General features: G+C 45.2%; 2 protein-coding genes across 16 annotated transcripts in view; one reads left to right on the top strand and one right to left on the bottom strand.

The window, feature by feature from the left end:
* tanc2b (tetratricopeptide repeat, ankyrin repeat and coiled-coil containing 2b) overlaps positions 1 to 14,178 on the top strand; it is a 146,187-nt gene extending 132,009 nt beyond the window's left edge. For 9 of the 13 annotated variants that reach the window (XM_079334003.1, XM_079334001.1, XM_079334004.1 and 6 more), the window contains 11 exons: positions 47 to 256; positions 1,414 to 1,507; positions 3,632 to 3,765; positions 3,941 to 4,064; positions 4,821 to 4,996; positions 5,638 to 5,770; positions 6,646 to 6,675; positions 8,351 to 8,442; positions 9,438 to 9,584; positions 9,707 to 9,807; positions 9,906 to 14,178. In XM_079334003.1, coding sequence (XP_079190129.1) covers positions 47 to 256; positions 1,414 to 1,507; positions 3,632 to 3,765; positions 3,941 to 4,064; positions 4,821 to 4,996; positions 5,638 to 5,770; positions 6,646 to 6,675; positions 8,351 to 8,442; positions 9,438 to 9,584; positions 9,707 to 9,807; positions 9,906 to 11,985 — 3,321 coding nt within the window. In that variant the 3' untranslated portion in view covers positions 11,986 to 14,178. The remainder of the gene's footprint in view (positions 1 to 46; positions 257 to 1,413; positions 1,508 to 3,631; positions 3,766 to 3,940; positions 4,065 to 4,820; positions 4,997 to 5,637; positions 5,771 to 6,645; positions 6,676 to 8,350; positions 8,443 to 9,437; positions 9,585 to 9,706; positions 9,808 to 9,905) is intronic. The other 4 variants (XM_079334006.1, XM_079334005.1, XM_079334000.1 and 1 more) reach the window with 1 other exon arrangement.
* On the bottom strand, positions 5,734 to 19,273 carry g6pc3 (glucose-6-phosphatase catalytic subunit 3). Of its 3 annotated transcripts, none has more exons than XR_013778002.1 (8): positions 18,886 to 19,273; positions 17,668 to 17,774; positions 17,478 to 17,568; positions 17,250 to 17,368; positions 16,616 to 16,757; positions 16,327 to 16,514; positions 9,063 to 9,164; positions 5,734 to 5,748 (listed from the first exon to the last, which is right to left on the bottom strand). XR_013778002.1 is itself a non-coding variant. In XM_079334013.1 (6 exons), exons 1-6 carry the CDS (start codon positions 19,101 to 19,103, stop codon positions 16,175 to 16,177), a joined length of 1,017 nt encoding a protein of 338 aa, XP_079190139.1. In that variant the 5' UTR covers positions 19,104 to 19,272; the 3' UTR covers positions 14,856 to 16,174. The 3 variants fall into 3 exon arrangements, 1 of the variants encoding a protein (XP_079190139.1); XR_013778003.1 differs by lacking the exon at positions 5,734 to 5,748 and adding an exon at positions 8,404 to 8,502; XM_079334013.1 differs by lacking the exons at positions 5,734 to 5,748; positions 9,063 to 9,164 and having other exon boundaries at positions 14,856 to 16,514; positions 18,886 to 19,272.
* Positions 19,274 to 19,422: the final 149 nt, after the last annotated feature.

The following is a 19,422-nucleotide window of genomic DNA, read 5'->3' as shown; positions in this document are numbered from 1 at the left end:
TTCTTGCTATTCGTTGCCCTGATGGAATATCTCTTGGTGTTAACAGGTGGACCACCTGGATAGAAACAGCCAGTGTGCTCTGGTTCACGCAGCCCTGCGGGGTCACATGGAGGTGGTAAAGTTTCTCATCCAGTGTGACTGGAGCCTCGGTCCGCAGCAGCAGCAGTCGTCACAAACACAACAACAAGCCTCTTTCACCAAGAGCCACGCGGTGCAGCAGGCTCTGATCGCTGCAGCCAGCATGGGATACACGGAGGTAAACGGACCTATAATGGTTTTAATTATAAAGTTCTCCAGTGTGACAAAAACATTCTTTTACCTCATTGTTAATTAAAGGGTGGTAACTATGCTTGTTGTAGTTTTTGTATCTTTTTTAAAGCTGCAGAGACAAATATTCAAATGTGAGATTATTTTCATGTGAACCACGCTCACTTCAAGTATTATTTATTCAGTCATGAGAAAAAAGGAAAATACCTGACAAGATTAAGGTCCTGAGGATTTTTTTTAATTGATTATTTTCTGCTTTTTTTTAAAAAATATTACAAATGGCTAACAAGTTGTTGTAAATCCACTCTGATCCTGTATTTGATCATGTCTATAAACCCCTCTATTTCAGCCCTGCTCAGAACAGGCTGTTTCTGTGTCTGTAGCTTTAAATATGTAAATGAGCTGTGTTTGACCACGCCCCCTCTCTGGAAGGGCTCGGGTATCTCAGGCTTTCTCGCTCCATGTCCTGTTTTTTACTGTGAGAGGGCAGAACAAACACCGAGCTGTGGGAGTGTCACCCACCTGCCCTTTGTGATGTCATAAAGGGAACATTGTCTGAAAAGTGGAGCAGGCAGAAGATGGAGGAGGAGTTTTGTAGACAGACTAGGGACACATATGAGTGTTAGAAAAACATGGAGAAGTGTATTTTGCATGACGTGTGACCTAGAGTGTATAATGTTGGCTGAGATTATCGAAAACAGTTGGAAATGTAGAAGATTTCGTTGCAAACCAGAACACTGAAAGTGGTTCAAATTTAAGGAGGAGGGGGAAATATTAATACTCCATAATATTTGAAAGGTTGATAAAAGTAGTTAGTGAGAAATAAAAATGTGAAAAGAGCAGGTGAATTAAATCAGGAACAGAAGAGAGCTTCCTCCTGTTGTTCATCGTGCAGCCTCCTCTTTAAGTTTCTGGTGGATGAAGGTTAAATACACTGATCACATGTCCGCTGAAGCAATGACAATTTGCAGCTGGTAGAGGTCTAACATTTGAAGTGATTATTAACATGTGGCGCTCAGATGCACAGAATGGAAAGGAAAGTTAGGTCAAAGCAACAAGTGGTTTTTTATGTTGGTCAATATTTGTGTCTACTGGAGGCAAACTCGGACATTAATCTGTGTCATCTTCAATCTTGTCGTCCGTCAGATTGTGTCCTACCTGCTGGACCTGCCGGAGAAAGATGAAGAGGAGGTGGAGCGCGCTCAGATCAATAACTTCGACACCCTGTGGGGGGAGACAGGTGAGGATACCGACTTGAGCCAGACATAACATCGATAAGACCTTCTTCCCTCTCGCGCTGACAGACGACTTTGAATGCTTAATCGTCCACGTTGTCTTAAAATCCCCGGACAGAAATGAGCCGACCTATCGTTTAGAGAAGGAGTGTTTTTTGTGAGAGGGGTGTTTTTTTTTGTTGTTGTTTTTTTCTGTTTTTTCCGTGTGTGGCTGCGAGGCGGAGCTCTGCAGTGCGGCCTCTGAGGGAATCACTCTTGTGTGTCTGCTCGCTGCTGCGTCAGATGCTGGCGGCGGTGCAGTGGTGTCATTAGAGCACAGACAGGGCTGGGCTCCTACAGAGGAGGAGGGGGGGAGAGAGAGAGAGAGAGAGAGAGGGGGGATGAATGTGATCCAGGGTGCTCAGAAAGGACGCGTTTGATGGCACTGTAGCAGACAGGCTGTTGAGAAATGTGATGTATCAATGTAACCTAAAGCGATGAAGGCTCATCGTGAGGGTTGTTATTCCCCCGCTGCAGCTCGTCTCTGTCGGCTGAAGAGGAGACTTGTACTCACTCAGCCGTGGTTTCATGTTTATAAGGGATCACAGTCGTTGTGGAAGATGATTTGTAATCACAGAGTTACTGGATAGGTCAACTGAAAATACATTATGCAGCCAGAGGGCGAGTATGTACAGAAGATCAGAGATGTACTAACTGGACTGTGTGGATCGAAGTGTTCCTCCAGCAAAGAATACACGAGTTCAAACTAAAGCCACACGGATGAATCAACTTATTCTACTTACTGTTTGAATTGCAGATATATGATACTTACTTACAGTACAGGAATGCATGGCTAAATCCCAGTGCATTGCATTCACCATTTGTTGTTCTATTAAAGCGGCAAATCTTTTACTCTTGCTTTTTTTTTTTTTTTTTGTATGTCATTTGGAGTCACACAAAATCGAGGGTGATTGTCGAGTCATGGTTGGTTAAATTGATTCCATCGGAGTTGTTTCAGAGATGCATCGATTGCAGAGACAAGCTGGCAGGGTAGTTACATCAAAATGAAACGTTTTAGGGGGAATATTTTAGCGTTCCCTTTTGCTGATAATCGGTCGAGACGACGACATAACTAAAGATCTTTATGCGTGCCATCCCTGTTCTCTGGACGTCTTTAAATCGTCTGTGCTCAAGAGGATGAACGTGAGGGGAATCATTTGTTGTGTTTCAGTCTGGGTAACACACTTTGAAGAGAAATGAGCAGGCTTTTTTTGTGTGTGTGTCTTTCTGAAAAGAAATATACAAGTTCGACGGTTTTAAGAGCAACAAAAGACGCTGGAGTTGATCAATCTAAAAGTGTCAGCCGGAAAAATCCAGAATCAGTCTGACAAAAGGTGAAGTCGGGGTCATCACTTCAGGGCTTCTACGATTTGTTCATTCTCTTTTTCTCATTCTCTCCTCTTTCCTTCCTTCCTTCCTTTCCTCTCCCCTTAGTCTCTTCTCTTTAAACAACACTTTGATTCCCAGATTTGCACTTTTTTTCCCGCCACAGGCGCACAGATTATTTTATTTAGAATATTTGTTATTTGATGCTGTGAAAAGGCGGCTTATAGACGTGAACATTATGAGAGCTATTTCTGAACCTCGTGTAGCTTCATGTTGAGTTACAGCGACTTCTTAAACTATCTGCACCGCAACTTCAGTGCTTGAGTTCACTGTGTGTTTAGAAAAATATAAACCTTTAACCCCGTGTACACGACCTGCTCAGAGGCAGTTAGCTCCTAGCAGGAAGCATATAGCAGCTGTCGACGTGGATTATTCCCCTCGGAAGCAAAACACAGCTAACAATTGAAGGTTGGACTTTCAGCATTCATCACATGGACACAAACAAACTCCTAATGAAGCATAATGTGGCTGTTTTACTGCTAAATGAGAAAATGAGGAACTACACAGAGTCAATGGTGTTTCAGTTTAAATGTGGATCCACTGCCCCCAAGTGGCCAAAAAAAAAAAATCTATTCCAGCTTGTTCAGTAATGACCTCAGAGGAAACGAGCAACACGCCGCTGTAAGAAAACTGAAATCCGATGTCTTTCCTCAACGTTGACCCTTCTCTCCTTATCTCGTCACTTATCTCCTTTGTGTGTTCAGCGCTGACTGCGGCCTCGGGTCGGGGGAAGCTGGAGGTTTGTCGTCTGTTACTGGAGCAGGGGGCCGCTGTGGCTCAGCCCAACAGGAGAGGCATCGTCCCGCTGTTCAGCGCCGTCCGACAGGGTCACTGGCAGGTCAGTGGTCACGCCGTCCGTCGACGTGAGCTCATTGATGTGATTTGAGCTCGCGGAGACTTTGCTCATGACGCTGCGGGAAAACCGAACAGTTGAACTGCTCTGTCTCACGAAACACAACGGTGTGAGACGTTTATTGAAGTAGTGACGTTATTTCTGTGTTTGTGCGTTTCAGATCGTGGACCTCCTCCTCACACATGGCGCTGACGTCAACCTGCCTGACAAACAGGGTCGGACTCCTCTGATGATGGCAGCCTCAGAGGGACATCTGGGCACTGTTGAGTTTTTACTGGCTCAAGGTAAGGAGCTAAAAAAAAAAAGAGAAATAACACATTTTGATCAGGTAGGTTTTCATGCATTCACCTTAAAAGATCATTTTCTCATAAAGCCAAAATACATACATGAGCTTTCACGCAGCTCAGTTTGAAAAATACGAAGAGTTTATGCTGTGTTAAAATAAAGACGACACAATAAAATGGAGGTTATTCCAAGCCTGACGGCCATGAAGAGAATGTGTTAAATGAATCAAAGTGACATTGGATGGTCAGTTTGAAGGATAGACTGAGATTTATGCAGGCATCCTTTTGACTTGCTCTGTTAGACACGTCTTCTTAACTCCACTCACTCTGCCGCTGCTCTCTGGGATTTTTGACAGCAATTCCCGTGTGTTTTCCCATCTTTGGGAGTTGGGTGCAAACAGAGAGTCCGACCTGACAGATGTGCAGTAGAAGTCCGATCAGATGTGTCCGTGAAGCCGGAGAGAATAAACGTCCTTTCTGTATTCATAGCAAATGATCGTGTAATCATCCGGAGGGAAACGCTTTAAAAGCTGAGAGAAACACGAACAGTTGTGCTCGAGGTTATTTACTTTTTCATACCAAAGGTATTCACACAAAAACAAACAGCTAGCTCACAGCGTAATTATAACTTGTTTAAATAATTACAGCCGAATTAAATCAGCAGCATCAAAAAAACAGATTTAGCAGTTGGATATTTTTTAAAAACTCAGCGGTTGTGAAACTGATCTCTTCATTGCATTTTCTTTTTTTTCCCAGGAGCCTCGCTGTCTCTAATGGATAAGGAGGGTCTGACCGCTCTGAGCTGGGCGTGTCTGAAAGGTCACTTACCTGTCGTCCGCTGCCTGGTGGAGAGCGGTGCTGCCACCGACCACGCGGACAAGAACGGACGCACGCCGCTCGACCTGGCTGCCTTCTACGGTGACTCTGAAGTGGTACGTTTGTTTAAAAACAAAAAAAAAAAAAGATCCCAAAAAGGACGAGGGCCGAGTGTCGCGCCCTGAGGTCTCCCCACACACGGAAATGTCTTGTGTGTATTTTCACCTTATAACCTTCGCTGCAGAGATGGATTTGTTCCTCACATTCGTCTGCTGAAGAGGTAAAAGTTTACCTGCCCCCTGATTCTGTGAAACTGCAACCAGCTCGGATGCCAATTTTGATCCACTGCTGCACTGACAGGCGTGTGATGTGGAAACATAAACCCAGCAGTGCAGAAACTTTAAATGGAGGTTTCACTTCAGGCACTTAAGTGGGACTTAAGAAGAGACATCTTGTTCTCTTGTTATCCCGCTCGGATTTTGTCACACGCTGATCTCGAAGAAAAAAAAAGTCAACCGCCTGCCTTCTGGATCTCTCTGTCTTCTCCGAGTGAAAGGACGTCAGACGTTCACTCTTTTTTTTTATGAGCATTTTCAAATTTGAACAAACAAAAATAGGGCAGTAACCTCAAAGTGATCAACACAGGTACAAAAATAAGTAACAAAATTAAATTACAAGAGAATTACAAGACAATTGGTTTGTAATATACAGGCAGACATGTCGAAGCCGTTCTCACCTAGTCTCTCCGTCTCCTCAGGTCCAGTTCTTGGTCGACCACGGGGCCATGATAGAGCACGTAGATTACAGCGGGATGCGTCCTCTGGACAGGGCGGTGGGATGCAGAAACACGTCGGTGGTGGTCGCCTTGCTGAAGAAAGGAGCCAAGATAGGTAAGAGCAGTACGAGAGAGTAGAAGAGCAGGGAGTTTAGCGAAACAAAAAAAATGGAGCTCGTCTTGTCCACGCGGCGGCGTGATAAAAGATGATGTGCCTGCTGTCAAATGAGATACCAAAAAAAAAAAAAAGGAGATTGCATTCTGGTTTGGAAAGGTCATGCGTTGGAGTGCAAGCATGAGCTGCATGAATGGAAGGAGAATCCAAAGATGGAACGTGCACTTTGGTACACTCCCCCTGCTGGTCATTAAAGAGCACTGTAGCATTTTACTGCACTGAGCCATGGATTCAGGTTTGTGTCTCCATGTAGCTTCAACCTTTACCTGCTGCTAGCGTGTGTCGTCTGCCCCCTCCGCGGCCGCATCGTGCTGCTTCTCCTCAGCTCTTTATGGCTCTGATGTGCGTTTCTTTTTTTATTGTACTACTGTTGCTGCTGTGTTGTTCTGCTCTATCTCTCTCTCTCTCTCTCTCTGTCAGCTCCCTCGATCACACGCTCTCTCTCTCTGTTCCTCTTGCGGTTGTTGTTGCTCAGAGACAGGTTGTTATTAGCGCTTGCACTTGTTTCTTTTTTCGGTACCTGTTTTCTGTTTTCTTCTCCTTATTTTGCTCAGGCACTTATCTCCGCTTCTCACTGCTGCTTTTTTTTTTTTTGTGTTCCTTTTTTCTCACTTCTCCTCCTCCTCCTCTTCCTCCTCCTCACCTCTCTTCCTCTTTCACCTTCTCGCTGTTTTCTCTGGCCACTCTGCCCCCTTCCCTTCCCTTCCCTCCCACTTACACTCCTCTCCCTGCTCATAACCTCCCCCCCCCCCCCCCCCCCTTCCTCCTCCTCCTCCTCCTCACCCAATATCCCCCGCCTCTCTCTCCGGCACCAGGATGTCAGACGCTGCCCAGTCGGCCCCGAGGTAAAGCCAAGGCTGTCGACTTCTCACCCCACCAGGCATTTTGACAGCTCTATCTCCTCTCTCTGTGTTGTCTGTGTCGTCCTAAGTGTCGGCAGGCCAGCTTAGCTACCCAAAACAAACAAAACCGACCTTCTCAAACTGACCCAAAAAAATAACATGCAAAAGGTATTAGCACTGACAGTGATGCAGTCGGGATTTCCCTAGAGGTAGATGCTAACTTCCAAGTGGTTAATGACAGCATGCCCGGCCTCCAGCCTGTGACGTCGTATCGAGTTGTTTTACTTTCCATCCCACAGATGCATGATGGGAGCCCTCTCAGAGCGTGGTCGTGATTTAGCTGAACCCAAAAAAAAAAAGCATGTATTTGTAATTCTTCTGTTCCACCGTCACCGCAGACTGAGGCGATAAGCCTCGGCGCTGTGCATCGTTCATCTTCCAGACGTTTCCTCACTGTCAGCTAGGCCAGTCAGCAGCATTCCTACACCCACCTCCACCTCCACCTCCACCTCCACCTCCACCTCCACCTCCACCAGCTCAGAGGACAGCTAGCGCCTGCAGAGCTCCGTTATCTCCCTCCTGCTTGCCTTCTTTTTGTTAATTGTACCTGCTCCCCCGTGTCTCCTCGTGCAAGATCCCCCTCCTGTTCATCTCTGTGCTGTGTGTGTGTGTACGTGTGTGTGTGTGTACGTGTGTCAAGGACTGCTGTTGCGCAGATACAGAAAAGAAACCAACACATTCAGCCGAGGGTTTCTGTTTTATTTCTGTTGTTTGTTTTTTTTAGCAGTTAGCAGGGATGGAGGGTCTTCAGCTTATAAAGAGTTTTTTTTTCTGCTTTCAATCGACCCCTCGTGAGGTGACTCTTGTGTCTTTATCGTGCAATCAAACAGTTTGTATTAGGAGCAGAACTGCGGAAAAAGTTTCACAGCAGGTGAAATAATTGTGTTAAAACTTCATTTTTGCATGTTGTCTTTGATGAGCTTCGATCACTTTTTGACCTCAAAGTTAGAATTTGGGATTTATAATAATTGATTTTTCTTTCAATAAAACAGATGTCAATTGCAAGCGTGCGCACCTTGCTTCATTGCATCATAAAGAAACAAAAGCCGATCCTCTCCCCTGAATCAGTCATGTAAAGAAACAAACTGTACAGCTGCACTTCTTGACGAGACAAAAGAAAAAAAAGAAAAGACGTTTCAGGGTTTCTTTTTGTTTTTGTCGACGTACCCCACATCCACTCTGGGCTTTTCCTGGCTCAAAACAAACCCGAACGCTTTATTGACCATTCGAGAGAAAACTGTGCTTTTTTTCTTCTGCACCCAAATGAACAAAGACTCCCAGGAGGATTAAACAAAAAGCTTGTAATTAACGTCAGACCGTATTTGAAGTCCCACAGCGAGGTCACAGTGTTCTCGAGGTGTCAGAGCAGATTCTTGTCATCTTCTCTCTGCAGTGGATTGCCTTGTCTTTTCTCCTCCATCCCCCATTATGACTGTTGTCCTCATCCCTGTTATTAATGTCGTGTGTAGTGTGACTCCCAGTTGCTCCTCCCTTCCTTCCTTCCTTCCTTCCTTCCTTCCTTCCTTCCTCGTCCTCTTATTACTGTGTGTCTTTCTCACTGTGTGTTTTTTTTTTCCTTCCTCTTCTTCTTTCATCTGCTCCTTCCTGTGTTACACAGGTCCAGCCACATGGGCCATGGCCACCTCCAAACCCGACATCATGATCATCTTACTCAGCAAACTCATTGAGGAGGGGGACAGCTTCTACAAGGTCAGAGAACGGGAACAGGAGAAGTCTCCTCGTTTCCTAGTTTGAAGTCGAGCTCGACGCCTTGAATTGTAGAAAACAAAAGATGATGTGTGAAATACAAGTCGGCCGCTTGTTTGGATAAATCAGAAACGATCTTCAGGGGAAAAACCAAACTTTTGTTAAAGTGTGTTGATTTTGATTGTGTTAACTATCAGAACAGTTTTCTGGACTTTTAGAAGAAGAATTATCCACAAAGGAGTTCCCTAAGAGCTACTCAACATGAGGACTGTTTTCAGTTTGGATTCCCAGCAGCATGGTGCTGGAAGAGTACCTACTCTGAAACAGGAGCTAAGTAGTTCACTGTTCCTGTGTCAGGAATCTCTAAAAATATGGAAAACTGTAGCTGGAACTGAAAAAAAAAAAAAAAAGTGTTCTGAAAACAGCTAATTAATCAACATGTGGAGTTTTTTTTGTTGTTGTTTTGTTTTTTTAAACCTTTTTACATGAAACAAGACAAACAGCTACAGCTACATTAACGCGTTTCATTCAAATACAGAAAACTGTAGACCGACTTGTCCTCGTTTTGAGTGACTCTTATGAAAGACAGCGCGTCACGTGCCGTCACAGAGACGACCCCTCACCTCAGGATGGCCGCTCGATCCTGTATGTCACAGCCAGGTCTTAAAAAGTGGAGACCAGTAAACCGTCCTCAGCTCATCCGAGGACATGAAACTCTGTTCGTTCTGTATAGAGACAAAGACGCTGCTGTGTGAGCTGGGATGGAGTGGGATTAGATTTTTCATGAACATGTAAAGAATATCTCAGTTTAAAGGTTTGAAATCTAAAAAGTGTCTCCTTACACGTGGCGATACGTTAGTCCTTGTAGTGTATTGAAGTCTAATAAGCGATGAGTGTATCTGCTGCTCTCTCTCAAGCTCTACGTGTCCTGTGAGCAGCTCTCCGGCGTGCTCGACGAGAAGGGAGGCTGACGTGCCGTCTTTGTGTTTGTCCAGCAGAAGGGGAAGGTGAAGGAGGCGGCGCAGCGTTATCAGTATGCCCTCAAAAAGTTCCCGCGCGAAGGCTTCAGTGAGGACCTCAAGACATTCAGGGAGCTCAAAGTGTCACTTTTCCTCAACCTGTCCCGATGCCGGAGGAAAATGAACGTAAGTCCGAGGACGTCACAGCTCATGTGGCAGATTTAAAGGATTTACTCTGTGTCACAACATAACGACGACGATGCTGTTTGACTGAATGTCGCTTTATCTTCTCCCGTTTCGTCGTTCAGGACTTTGGGATGGCTGAGGAATTTGCTACAAAGGCGCTAGAACTGAAACCAAAATCCTATGAGGCATACTATGCCAGGGCACGCGCCAAGCGTAGCAGCAGGTACGGTGAAAACTCTCCTTCATCTGCAACCACGCTCCCTTGACTTGACACACATGATGTTTTATCCCTGTCACTGATTGTGCTCCTCCCGTTTACAGACAATTTTCTGAAGCCTTAGAGGACCTGAATGAAGCCATGAAGCAGTGCCCCAACAACCGAGAGATCCAGAGGCTGCTGCAGAGGGTGGAGGAGGAGTGTCACCAGCTCAACCAGGAGGAACAGCAGCTGCAGCAGGACCTGGAGCTGGAGCCTCCCCCCTCCCCTCCTCCTACGCCTCCCCCTGAAGACGAGGAGTCCCTGTCCTTGTCCCTGTCCATGCCTCTCCCCCCTCCCCCGGAGCCCCGCCTGGAGGACATGGAGCCCGTTCAGGACCTGTTCGAGGACGAGGACTACCTGGAGCAGGAGCTGGAGGCCATGTCCGTGGGTCTGCCTCCACCCGAGGCTCACGCCAATCCCTCCAGCCTTCCCATCATTCAGAGCCCGCCGCTGTCGCCCACACATCCTGACCAGATCTACCTAGGAGGAGGTTCTCCGATGGGACAGCCCTACGAGTATCACCCCACCTCCTCCTCCATGTCCTCCCCGACACGAGGGTCATACCAGCCGACGTCGCCCTCCCTGTCCCCCACACACCAGAACTCCCACTACCGCCACAGCCCGCCTCACACCTCCCCGGTGCACCAGCAATCCTACGGCTACAGCTCGCCTCCACTGGGCTCCGGGGGTCAGGGGATGGATCACCAGAGCCCGCCGCCTTCACCTTTACGCCGGGCTGCTCAGTACAGAGCCAGTCCACCTCTAGAGAGCGTGTGTCTGTACAGGTCCCAGTCCGGGTCTCCCGTCCGCTACCAGACAGAGCAGCACCCAGGTCGACCCAAGTCCCCGCTCTCCAAGATGAGCAGCCAGCGCTCCTTCCAGCTCAGCTCACAGCCCTCCCTGTCCTCGCAGCACCACCAAGCCCAGGGCCTCCGTCTGCAGCCGTCGATAGCCCAGATCGTCCGCACAAACCAGCCCAGCAACGTGATGGGAAACAGCATGTACGGGGGACAGATGGGACACTCGATGGGCAGCCGTTACCAAGGAGGATCAGTGGACGTGGAGAGCCGTTTGGTGTACCAGCCTTCCCTGGACGGGCGCTCCATGCCCCAGGTCCAGGCCAGCCTCAGCTCTGGGGCCCTCTGTCAGCACGGCGGCCGAGGAGGGGTTATGGAGTCGAGCCTGTTGAAGGACGAGCTACCCCAGCGCCCCTCCTCTGCCTACCGCGCCAGCAGTGGGGGCCCGGGGGGCATCCGTTACAGCCAGACCCCTCAAATCAGCCGAAGCCAGTCGGCCGCCTATTACCCGGTCTCCGAACACGTACTGGAACGCGCCAACGCCATGCCCCCCTGCCAGTTGGGCTCCCCCGAGATCCCCCATATGGTACGGCGTCCCGTCAGTGCCAACACGACTGAGATGAAGCAGCACGTACCCACCCCCCGGCCCCTCATCCACTCTCAGAGCGTCGGCCTGCGATTCTCGCCCTCCAGCAACAACATCTCCACCGGGTCCACCACGAATTTGGCGCCGGGCTTCAGGCCGTCCTCGTCCATTCAGCAGATGGAGATCCCTCTGCAGGCTACGTATGAGCACGCCTGTGACGACATGTCGCCCATCTCCCCCTCCCAGGGCGGCGGTGGCTTGTATCAGGGCGAGACCACCCGCTCCAGAAACACACCCTTTATGGGCATCATAGACAAGACCGCACGGACTCAGCAGTACCTGCACCAGCCCTCGAGGTCCAGGCCCATGACGTCCATGGACTCCGCCATCAGTCCCACCTCCCCCGGCCAGCTGGTCCACCAAGGCTCCACCTACAGCCCCCCCGCCTCGCTGGGCAACATCGCCTACTACAATAAGACAAACAACGCCCAAAACGGACACCTGTTGGAAGAGGACTACTACACCCAGTCCCAGCCTTCCTCACTGGGCAAGCTGGCCAACGGTCGTGGCGGCGGAGGGGACATCCTGGAGCGGGTAAGCCAGGTGCCCACCTACCCGGACGTGAAAGTGGCGAGGACTCTGCCCGTGGCGCAGGCCTACCAGGACAACATGTACCGCCAGCTCTCACGTGACTCCCGAACCCAAGGCCCCACCTCCCCCATCAAACCAAAGAGACCATTTGTGGAGTCGAATGTGTGATTGCCGGTCTGTGATTGGTCGGCTGGACGTGGATGTTGTTACGAGTGGGGTAAAAAAAAAAAAAAAAAAAAGGGAAAATATTTAGCTCAACCGGCGTGTATGTGACACGGGACAAACTCATCGAAACAGAACTCACGAGAGACGGATCCAGTGAGAGAGGAACCACACGGCCAGCTCACACACTTAGGGATTAAGATGTTCTATGAAAACATGAATAAAGATCGATTATTTCATTATCATATTCTGCACACAAGGAGGAGAACAGGAGGGGTCCGAAGTTCTAAGAATCAAAAACCAGTGCACTTCCGAAAAATGTTGCGAGGCACAAAGTTCCCCCAGGGTGAACGGGACAGGTGGGACTGTGAGAGGGGACGCAGGAATCATCAGACTCTACTCGTGGACTCCGTATCCATCCTCTGTTCTTTCAAAGTGTGCTCTTAACCAAGGTTGCTTGTAGGCTCTATTCTATGTAATACAATACTATATGTTCAATACTGTACATTGCTCAGAAAAATACAAATGGCTCAACAACTCAGTACTTAGAGAAAATGACAATATTTATAATTAAGTTATATATTGTACATAGAAATGAAACAAAGCATAGTTTGCGTTTTGAATTGTATTCTGTTAACTTTGCCTGTGTGTCACATGGACGTGGAAAACTGATCAGGGTGAGGAACGAGGGACACCGACCAACTCTGAACGATACGATGACCTCTGTTACGTCAGAATAAATCCCATTTTCATTTTCTTTAATCTAAAAAAATAATAATAATTCTTTCAATGCTGCAATAGATCCTAAATGTTCTGATTTCTGTTTTTTTTGTTTCTTCATTCATCTCTCAGTGATTTTTGTTTATCTGCTGGATGTCAAACAATGACCAGTATCGTTCCCCACAGTCCACAGTGACCTCTCTGTGATTACTTACAAACCTTCAGTCATTCAAAGGAGAGGAGAGCGGCTCATCCTCAACGTTGGAGAGGTGGAGACAAGATCATTGAATTTAAAACTTAAAAAGTGACAAGTATCAGGTCCTGTGAGTCTTTGTCTGTCGATCAGTCGATCCAAATTCACGCTAAATCCACTTCAATAAGCACAGAATAAAAAAAGGAGCCCTCACCCAGAAGATCAAAATGTCACCGTCTGGGTGTAACCTCAACTTTCTGATGGTAGTCAAGTACGTGAGTAAGAAAAGCTCTCAGTATCTGTTTTAACATTGCATAGGTTTCAAACATTTCTTTTTGTCCCGTCTTTAACGTCTCACAGACCTCATTGGGTCAATCCAAGTTAAAGGCTGCTAACTCCAATCTTTTCAGGCGGATTCGAGGCAAATAGCCGTCAACTTTCAGTACGTACTAATCCATCTGGTCATATGAGAGGTCAACGTATCGGTGGCTTCCTACGAGGGCAGAGCGCTGCAGGAAACAAAACGATGTGTAATGTTTAGAGTCCTCTTAAAAACGAACGACTCTGGTCGAATGAGAACCAACCCCGTGGTACCGGAGGTGATTTTATCAGAGAATCAAAGCTCGCCTTTGTCCCTCGTCCGCACACAGAGACGCCGTGTTCCTCAGAGAGAGAGAGAGAGAGAGTCGAGTGTGCAGGTGTCAGAGACGGGTTAACCTGGGTAATGCTCAGCAATTAAAAGCAAGCAAATGCATACACGACCCCTGTTACTACACCCCCCCCCCCCCTCCCCTTTTACTCCTGCATTATTTTCTGTCCTTTCTTTTTACCCACAATGCTCTTTGTTTTTCTCTCTCCACCACTTCTGCACTAAAAACGCCTGTTAAGTTCTTAACTAAGGGTGCACTTTATGTCATTTGACTTACTTTGTTGTGACGATTGTTGAACTTGGCGGGTGTGTGATCAGTCAGACGTCTGACCAGTGACAGCAGACTATCATGATGACTCTGATTTATTGTATGACTTTACGAAGCAGTGATGAATGACGCGATGAAGAGCAGACGACCTTTTTAAATACTGGTGAAGATGTATAGACTTTCTAGCACAAGTTGTACATACACTCCTCTCAGTCCAGCTCGGGTTCAATAGTCATATTTAAATATTCTGCATCATAAAAAAAAAAGATATCCCTAAATATGCTTTAACTCTAAATGACCCGGTCTAAGTCACTGGTGTTGCGCACATGTTCAAATAAAGTCAAATCTACTGCAAAAAAAAAAAAGAAATGTAAACTGAGGTTTCAAACTCCATATTTGGATTTCGGGTGATAGAGAAAGTGGAATAATAAGAATATTCAAGAGATTTGTATATGTGGGGAAAGTTATAGACCATTTGTCTGTAACACTTTATTTTGATTTTTCTTCAAGAATATCTAAAGAGGGATGGTTCCTTCTGTTCCTCCCAGAGAGATGCCCTGATATCTTTACAGAAAACAAAGGTATAAACTGTATCATACTTAATTTAAAAAAGAGGGTGTATGGTTTTCAAGCTGTGTGTGTATATTAGTTTGCTGTAAATAGTCCGATGCATGTTCTCTTCTTTCCATGAGCTCCAGCAGAAACATGTATAGCAGTGTTCTGGCTCTCTGGCGTGTGATTAAAGACGATCGGGACACTGCTGGCCCTGAACGATATCCCTCATCATTTTTCCTTCACAAACCTCATACCAGGCAGAAGCGAGCGGTTTTCTTTTTGATTTGATTTTAAACGTGTTTGCTTGCTGAGCAGAGTTCTCTTGTCTGTAAATGTGAGCTTTGAGATCGCTGTGATAAAAAAGTTTAATTAAAAACAATAAAAAAGAATGTGTTTTTATCTCATGATAACTGATTGTAATCTGTACAGTCAAACCTATGTATTGGAAAAAAAGAACATATTTATAAATGGTTACAACTGAAACACGCCCCCGCATGTCCGTCATTTATTTTCACATCCATCTCAACAGAACAGTCCGGTGTGTTTTTTTATTTTATTTTTTTTACACATTTCTTAGATTTTAATCCACAAAACATGAAACACCAGAGTCCTCAGCAGAACAACCTTCTGCACAATATGACACAATCCAACTCAGAAAAAAAAGCAACATCTGTAAAGTTTGAATGTTTTAACTGAATGTTTTGTTTGATTTGTATTTTACAGTCAAGCGTTCAAATCATTTCCATCAACGTTCATCTGTTGACCTTTTTTCACCCGAGTCTTAACACCAGTCTGACCACAAGGTGGAGCTGTTTTCTGGGTCCAGATTTGAGATCTTCACAGAACATTATTAGACTCTAATGTTCAGTTTTGTTTTGTTTTTAAACATCTATCTTGTTTACAGGAGAGGCGGGGTACGACTGCATATATCTGAGGGGGGAAAAGGAAGGAACATGAACGATGGACGGCGAAATTGTGGCCTCACTTGAGTCAGGTTGGTTTGGGATGGTTGCTAATACTGACAGCTTTTTTTAAACAGGATTTGAGATAAATAGTCTGAAGCTTCAGGCTAGCAGCTCAGAGCTACATGAAGCTCTACAAGCACACGAGGCTTTCTGCTTACACGTTTTAAGGCTGCACAGATTGAGACTATCAAGAAGTATTTAAGCTGTTTGGGGGATGAACGCGTTTAGTGTTTGTAACTGTCAATCAAGAGTACAACAGTGTTATAAGAGTGTAACACTAAATGAGTCCACATGACCTTCTTCTGTAGACAAGAACAAAGACAGGCTCATAAACATTTAACAATGAAATAACAAATTCTGAACACTGTGAACCCGTTCTAACATCCTCAGACCACAGTGAGGTACATCTCTTTTTGTAATCCTGAAAAGTGGCACCAGTGATCAACACAAACAAAAAGATCAGCGAGCACACATTTCGTGCATCATATTTTATGATGCACGAATCTTTAAAACCTCCAGAAAAGATCCTTGTACAGTACAAGTCATTCAGTAACCTCATAGTTTTTACTGTAGAACACCTGAACTTTTATAGTCTCTATATTTACTGCAAATATGCAGGAGGTAAACATCTGATACAGTCTCCACATTGAAGGCTCACAAACTCTCATAGAAAAATAAAACAACATGAAGACACCGTCTATACACTATTGCTCATTTATATTTGGGGGGGGAAAAGGTAAAGCTAAGCTCAGCTTTTAAGCCAAAAGAAAGTTTAAAGAGACGTGAGTGTTAACGCAGACACTGAGGAATGACCTGTTGTTCTTGGAGGATATTAACGTCTCATCCTAGTCCGTCTTTCTGTGAGTGAGGAGGTGAACGACGCCTGGCACGAGCACCATTACGACCTGAGGCACAATGACATATTTGACAAAGAACAAGCCGTAGAAGAGGCCCTGTGGCTGCACAGGGAGCGGCAGACGATGGACGTGGTACAGACCCATGGAAGAGACGGCGAGGGATAAAGCCCGTGGAGCCCAGCGCAGAGAAAAACCACCGGGCTTCCAGTACTGAGCCATCCCCAGACCCAGAAGAGCCCCGCAGTCTCGTGTCAGAGAGGAGAAGGGCGCCGTGTCCAAACGGATCCACTTTTTATGGCTGCACCATTTCTTCGCCAAAGCAATAGACCTGAGGAATGGACCCCACAACATTCGAAAATACACTTTACAAGGCTTCTTATGCAGAGATACATACTCATTGATACACAGAACAATTCTAAAAAGTCTCACCAGGAGAGGTTGATCCCCAGCTGCTGCAGTCCAGCATGCAGCATCACAGTGCAGGTCAGTAGACCGGTGCTCAAGAGGAAGAAGAACAGCAGGGGGCGCCCTTCTGGGACTCTGCGGCCAAGAATGATCCCGAGAATGACACCTGAAAAAAAAAATGAAAAAAAATCAGTTCCAATTTCCTTTTTTAAATCTCCTGTAGGTACTGATTAACCTGCAAAAGATGGATATCCCTGTGATGTTATGAGGTGAAATAAATGTTCATATTTTTGCTGTTTGTAATAAGCTATGGGCTCTTTATTTATCAGTGCTGTATGCACAATAATGTTTATCACTTTTGTTTTCAGGAAATGTATCCTATGTGTAAAGATAAAGTTTTTCCACTTTAACCACATGGCAAATAAAGCATCCAAAAAGTGTACACAGAATAATCACACTTTGATTTCATACGTCGCTGATTATTCAACTTTCCGCAGCAGTTTTGTAAAAATGATAAAGTCACGCCACATTTTATTTTATCCATTTTGTTCTCTACCTCTCCCATACATGCCACATCATAAACCTGAGACAAGGTTTTTGTTCTATGTAAAGTGACCATACTCAGTGTTTCAGCTCGTGCTTGAAGCTGTTCTCAGACCTGTAATGGAGCCTGCGATGACCTGATGAGGGAAATGAGCGAGGATGAAGATCCTGGAGAGTCCAACTGCTACCAGCATCAGCACATAGAGCAGGTAAGGAGCAGCTGATACCACCACTCTGTAGGCACAAATACACAGACTATCTGCTTCTGTAGTTTTCTATTCTCTTTATCTGTAGAATTCCAAAATGAAAAAGCAGCATTATTGTTTATTTCACATGAGAGTACCTGTGAGTACGGGAATAAAGGAATGACCCCAGCGAGGACACCACGACCCACCAGACTGCTGCCGTCACCATTGCGTGACCCGATGGACTTCCTGAGACACAGACGCCTTCTTTAGAGCTCTGATTCTGCAGTGAGTCACCTGTTCAGTCTATGAGTGATGAGATATTGTTTTTCTGTGAAGAATTCTCACCTGGGCCAGTTTCACAGGTAGAGGAAAACTGCTGAACTTGAGGTTGCTTGTTGACAAAGAGACCTGATTCGCCTATCCACCAGAACGGCCTTTCTCCAAACAGCATCCTAGGAAATTTTAGAAATCACAACACATGCAGTTATGTACATTAATGGTCACTTAAATAACCTGCCACTTGCTGTACCAGAGTGTGTAACATCACAACATTACGATGGCTGGGTTTCGTCCCATCATGTAATTTCTTTCCTCCCCAAATAAATCAGGAAAAACTTACATTTTATTCATAAACTCCCAATATATAAAATCCTACATTGCTATTGTCAGATATTTGAAATTCACAACCAAAAATTCTACGTTTAAATGATTTTACGTTACACACACACACACACACACACACACACCTACACACACACACACCTACACACACACACACACACACTGCATGTCTGTTCCGTTTAAGGTTTTGCCACCGTTACTTGCTGTCAAATGCTGTTTATGGTAGATTCATGGAGGGATTTTGTAAAAAAAAAAAAAAGAGTATATGGTCTGGACCTGCTCAATACAAATAGAACCATTTTTTTGTTGGTTGATTGAGGACATAATTTTTTACTTTCCAAAACTTCTGAACTTTCAATCAGCGACCTTGCGTTCATTCAGTCCAAGTTTCTGAATGTTGATCCGGTTGGATATGTTCATTAGTCTGATCTGTTTTAAAACCTGTGAATTTCCAGCAGCTAATAATTGTTTTAATCTCCACTAAGACATATCTGAGGAACAGTTGTTTTGTGATGTGAGCATAGATAATTTGATATTAGGATATTTAAACATTGAACAAACGTGTTAATTAGCTGGGGTCCAGGATGTATCTATACGTATTTATGATAGTTATTCGCAACATTGTGATGTGAAGTTGCAATAGTTCATAACTTTCCATTACATTATTCATTATTCAGTTTAAGGAAAGATAACTACTTTGAACTGAAAATTCAAAGGTTCCGCTTTACAATGTTTCCACCCGGACACGCGCAGACAGACTGACTTCACGTGCAACCAGGAAGCTGTTACGTCAACAGAATGCAATAATTTAACTTAAAGGTTGATTTTTGAATTAGAAAAGAAAACACAAGACCTTTTACCTCCCTGACGTTTTAGAAAGCTAACAAAAAAATAAAATACTTTACTTAAACAGAAGCTCTTTTTTTTTTTCAACCTTCTTACCATTTAAGCACCAAGTTCAACCACTCCGTTATCGCTGCCACCCAGATCACTGCGACTCCAGCTCGTTTACTGATAAAATATGTGAAGGGGAAAACGAGCAAAAACGCTGCTTTAGGATCTCCCAGATGTGTGACGAGCAGCCATAAATCTGTCTGACTTATCGTCATCTGCTGGAGACTTTCAGCGATCCGGATGCCTTGAGTGTGAAGAGCCTCCATCGCTGCGTCTTCTCCTGACCAAACACTTAAAAATAAAAAGCTCCTAAACCCATGTAAAAAAAATTAACTGTAGAGGAAACAAAATTGAAAATGTAGTGCAGATTGTTTTTGTACTTCCGGATTGTGTTGCAGCTAAGTGAGGAGTGGCGTCATACGTCCTGGTTGGCATGGAGACAAAAAACCACAGCGTTCTACTCCGTTTGATTAAAAATTACTGAAATAATTTAATTTACAATCACAAAATATTAAATGTGAAGTTAAATGTATTGAGTTAGAACTAGTGAACATAACGGCGACATGCTTTATTTTTATACAAACG

This window comes from Symphodus melops, assembly GCF_947650265.1.
Source record: "Symphodus melops genome assembly, chromosome: 21".
Classification (NCBI taxonomy): Eukaryota; Metazoa; Chordata; class Actinopteri; order Labriformes; family Labridae; genus Symphodus; species Symphodus melops.
This window is presented reverse-complemented; position numbering and strand designations above follow the sequence as displayed.

What these genes read in the sequence shown, in the direction of transcription:
- g6pc3 (XM_079334013.1), bottom strand. Translation starts at nt 19,103, where the DNA reads ATGGAGGCTCTTCACACTCAAGGCATCCGGATCGCTGAAAGTCTCCAG. An exon ending in TTGAACTTGGTGCTTAAATG is followed by an intron (nt 17,775 to 18,885) that starts GTAAGAAGGTTG and finishes AAAATTTCCTAG; the next exon opens with GATGCTGTTTGGAGAAAGGC. An exon ending in TACCTGTGAAACTGGCCCAG is followed by an intron (nt 17,569 to 17,667) that starts GTGAGAATTCTT and finishes TCTGTGTCTCAG; the next exon opens with GAAGTCCATCGGGTCACGCA.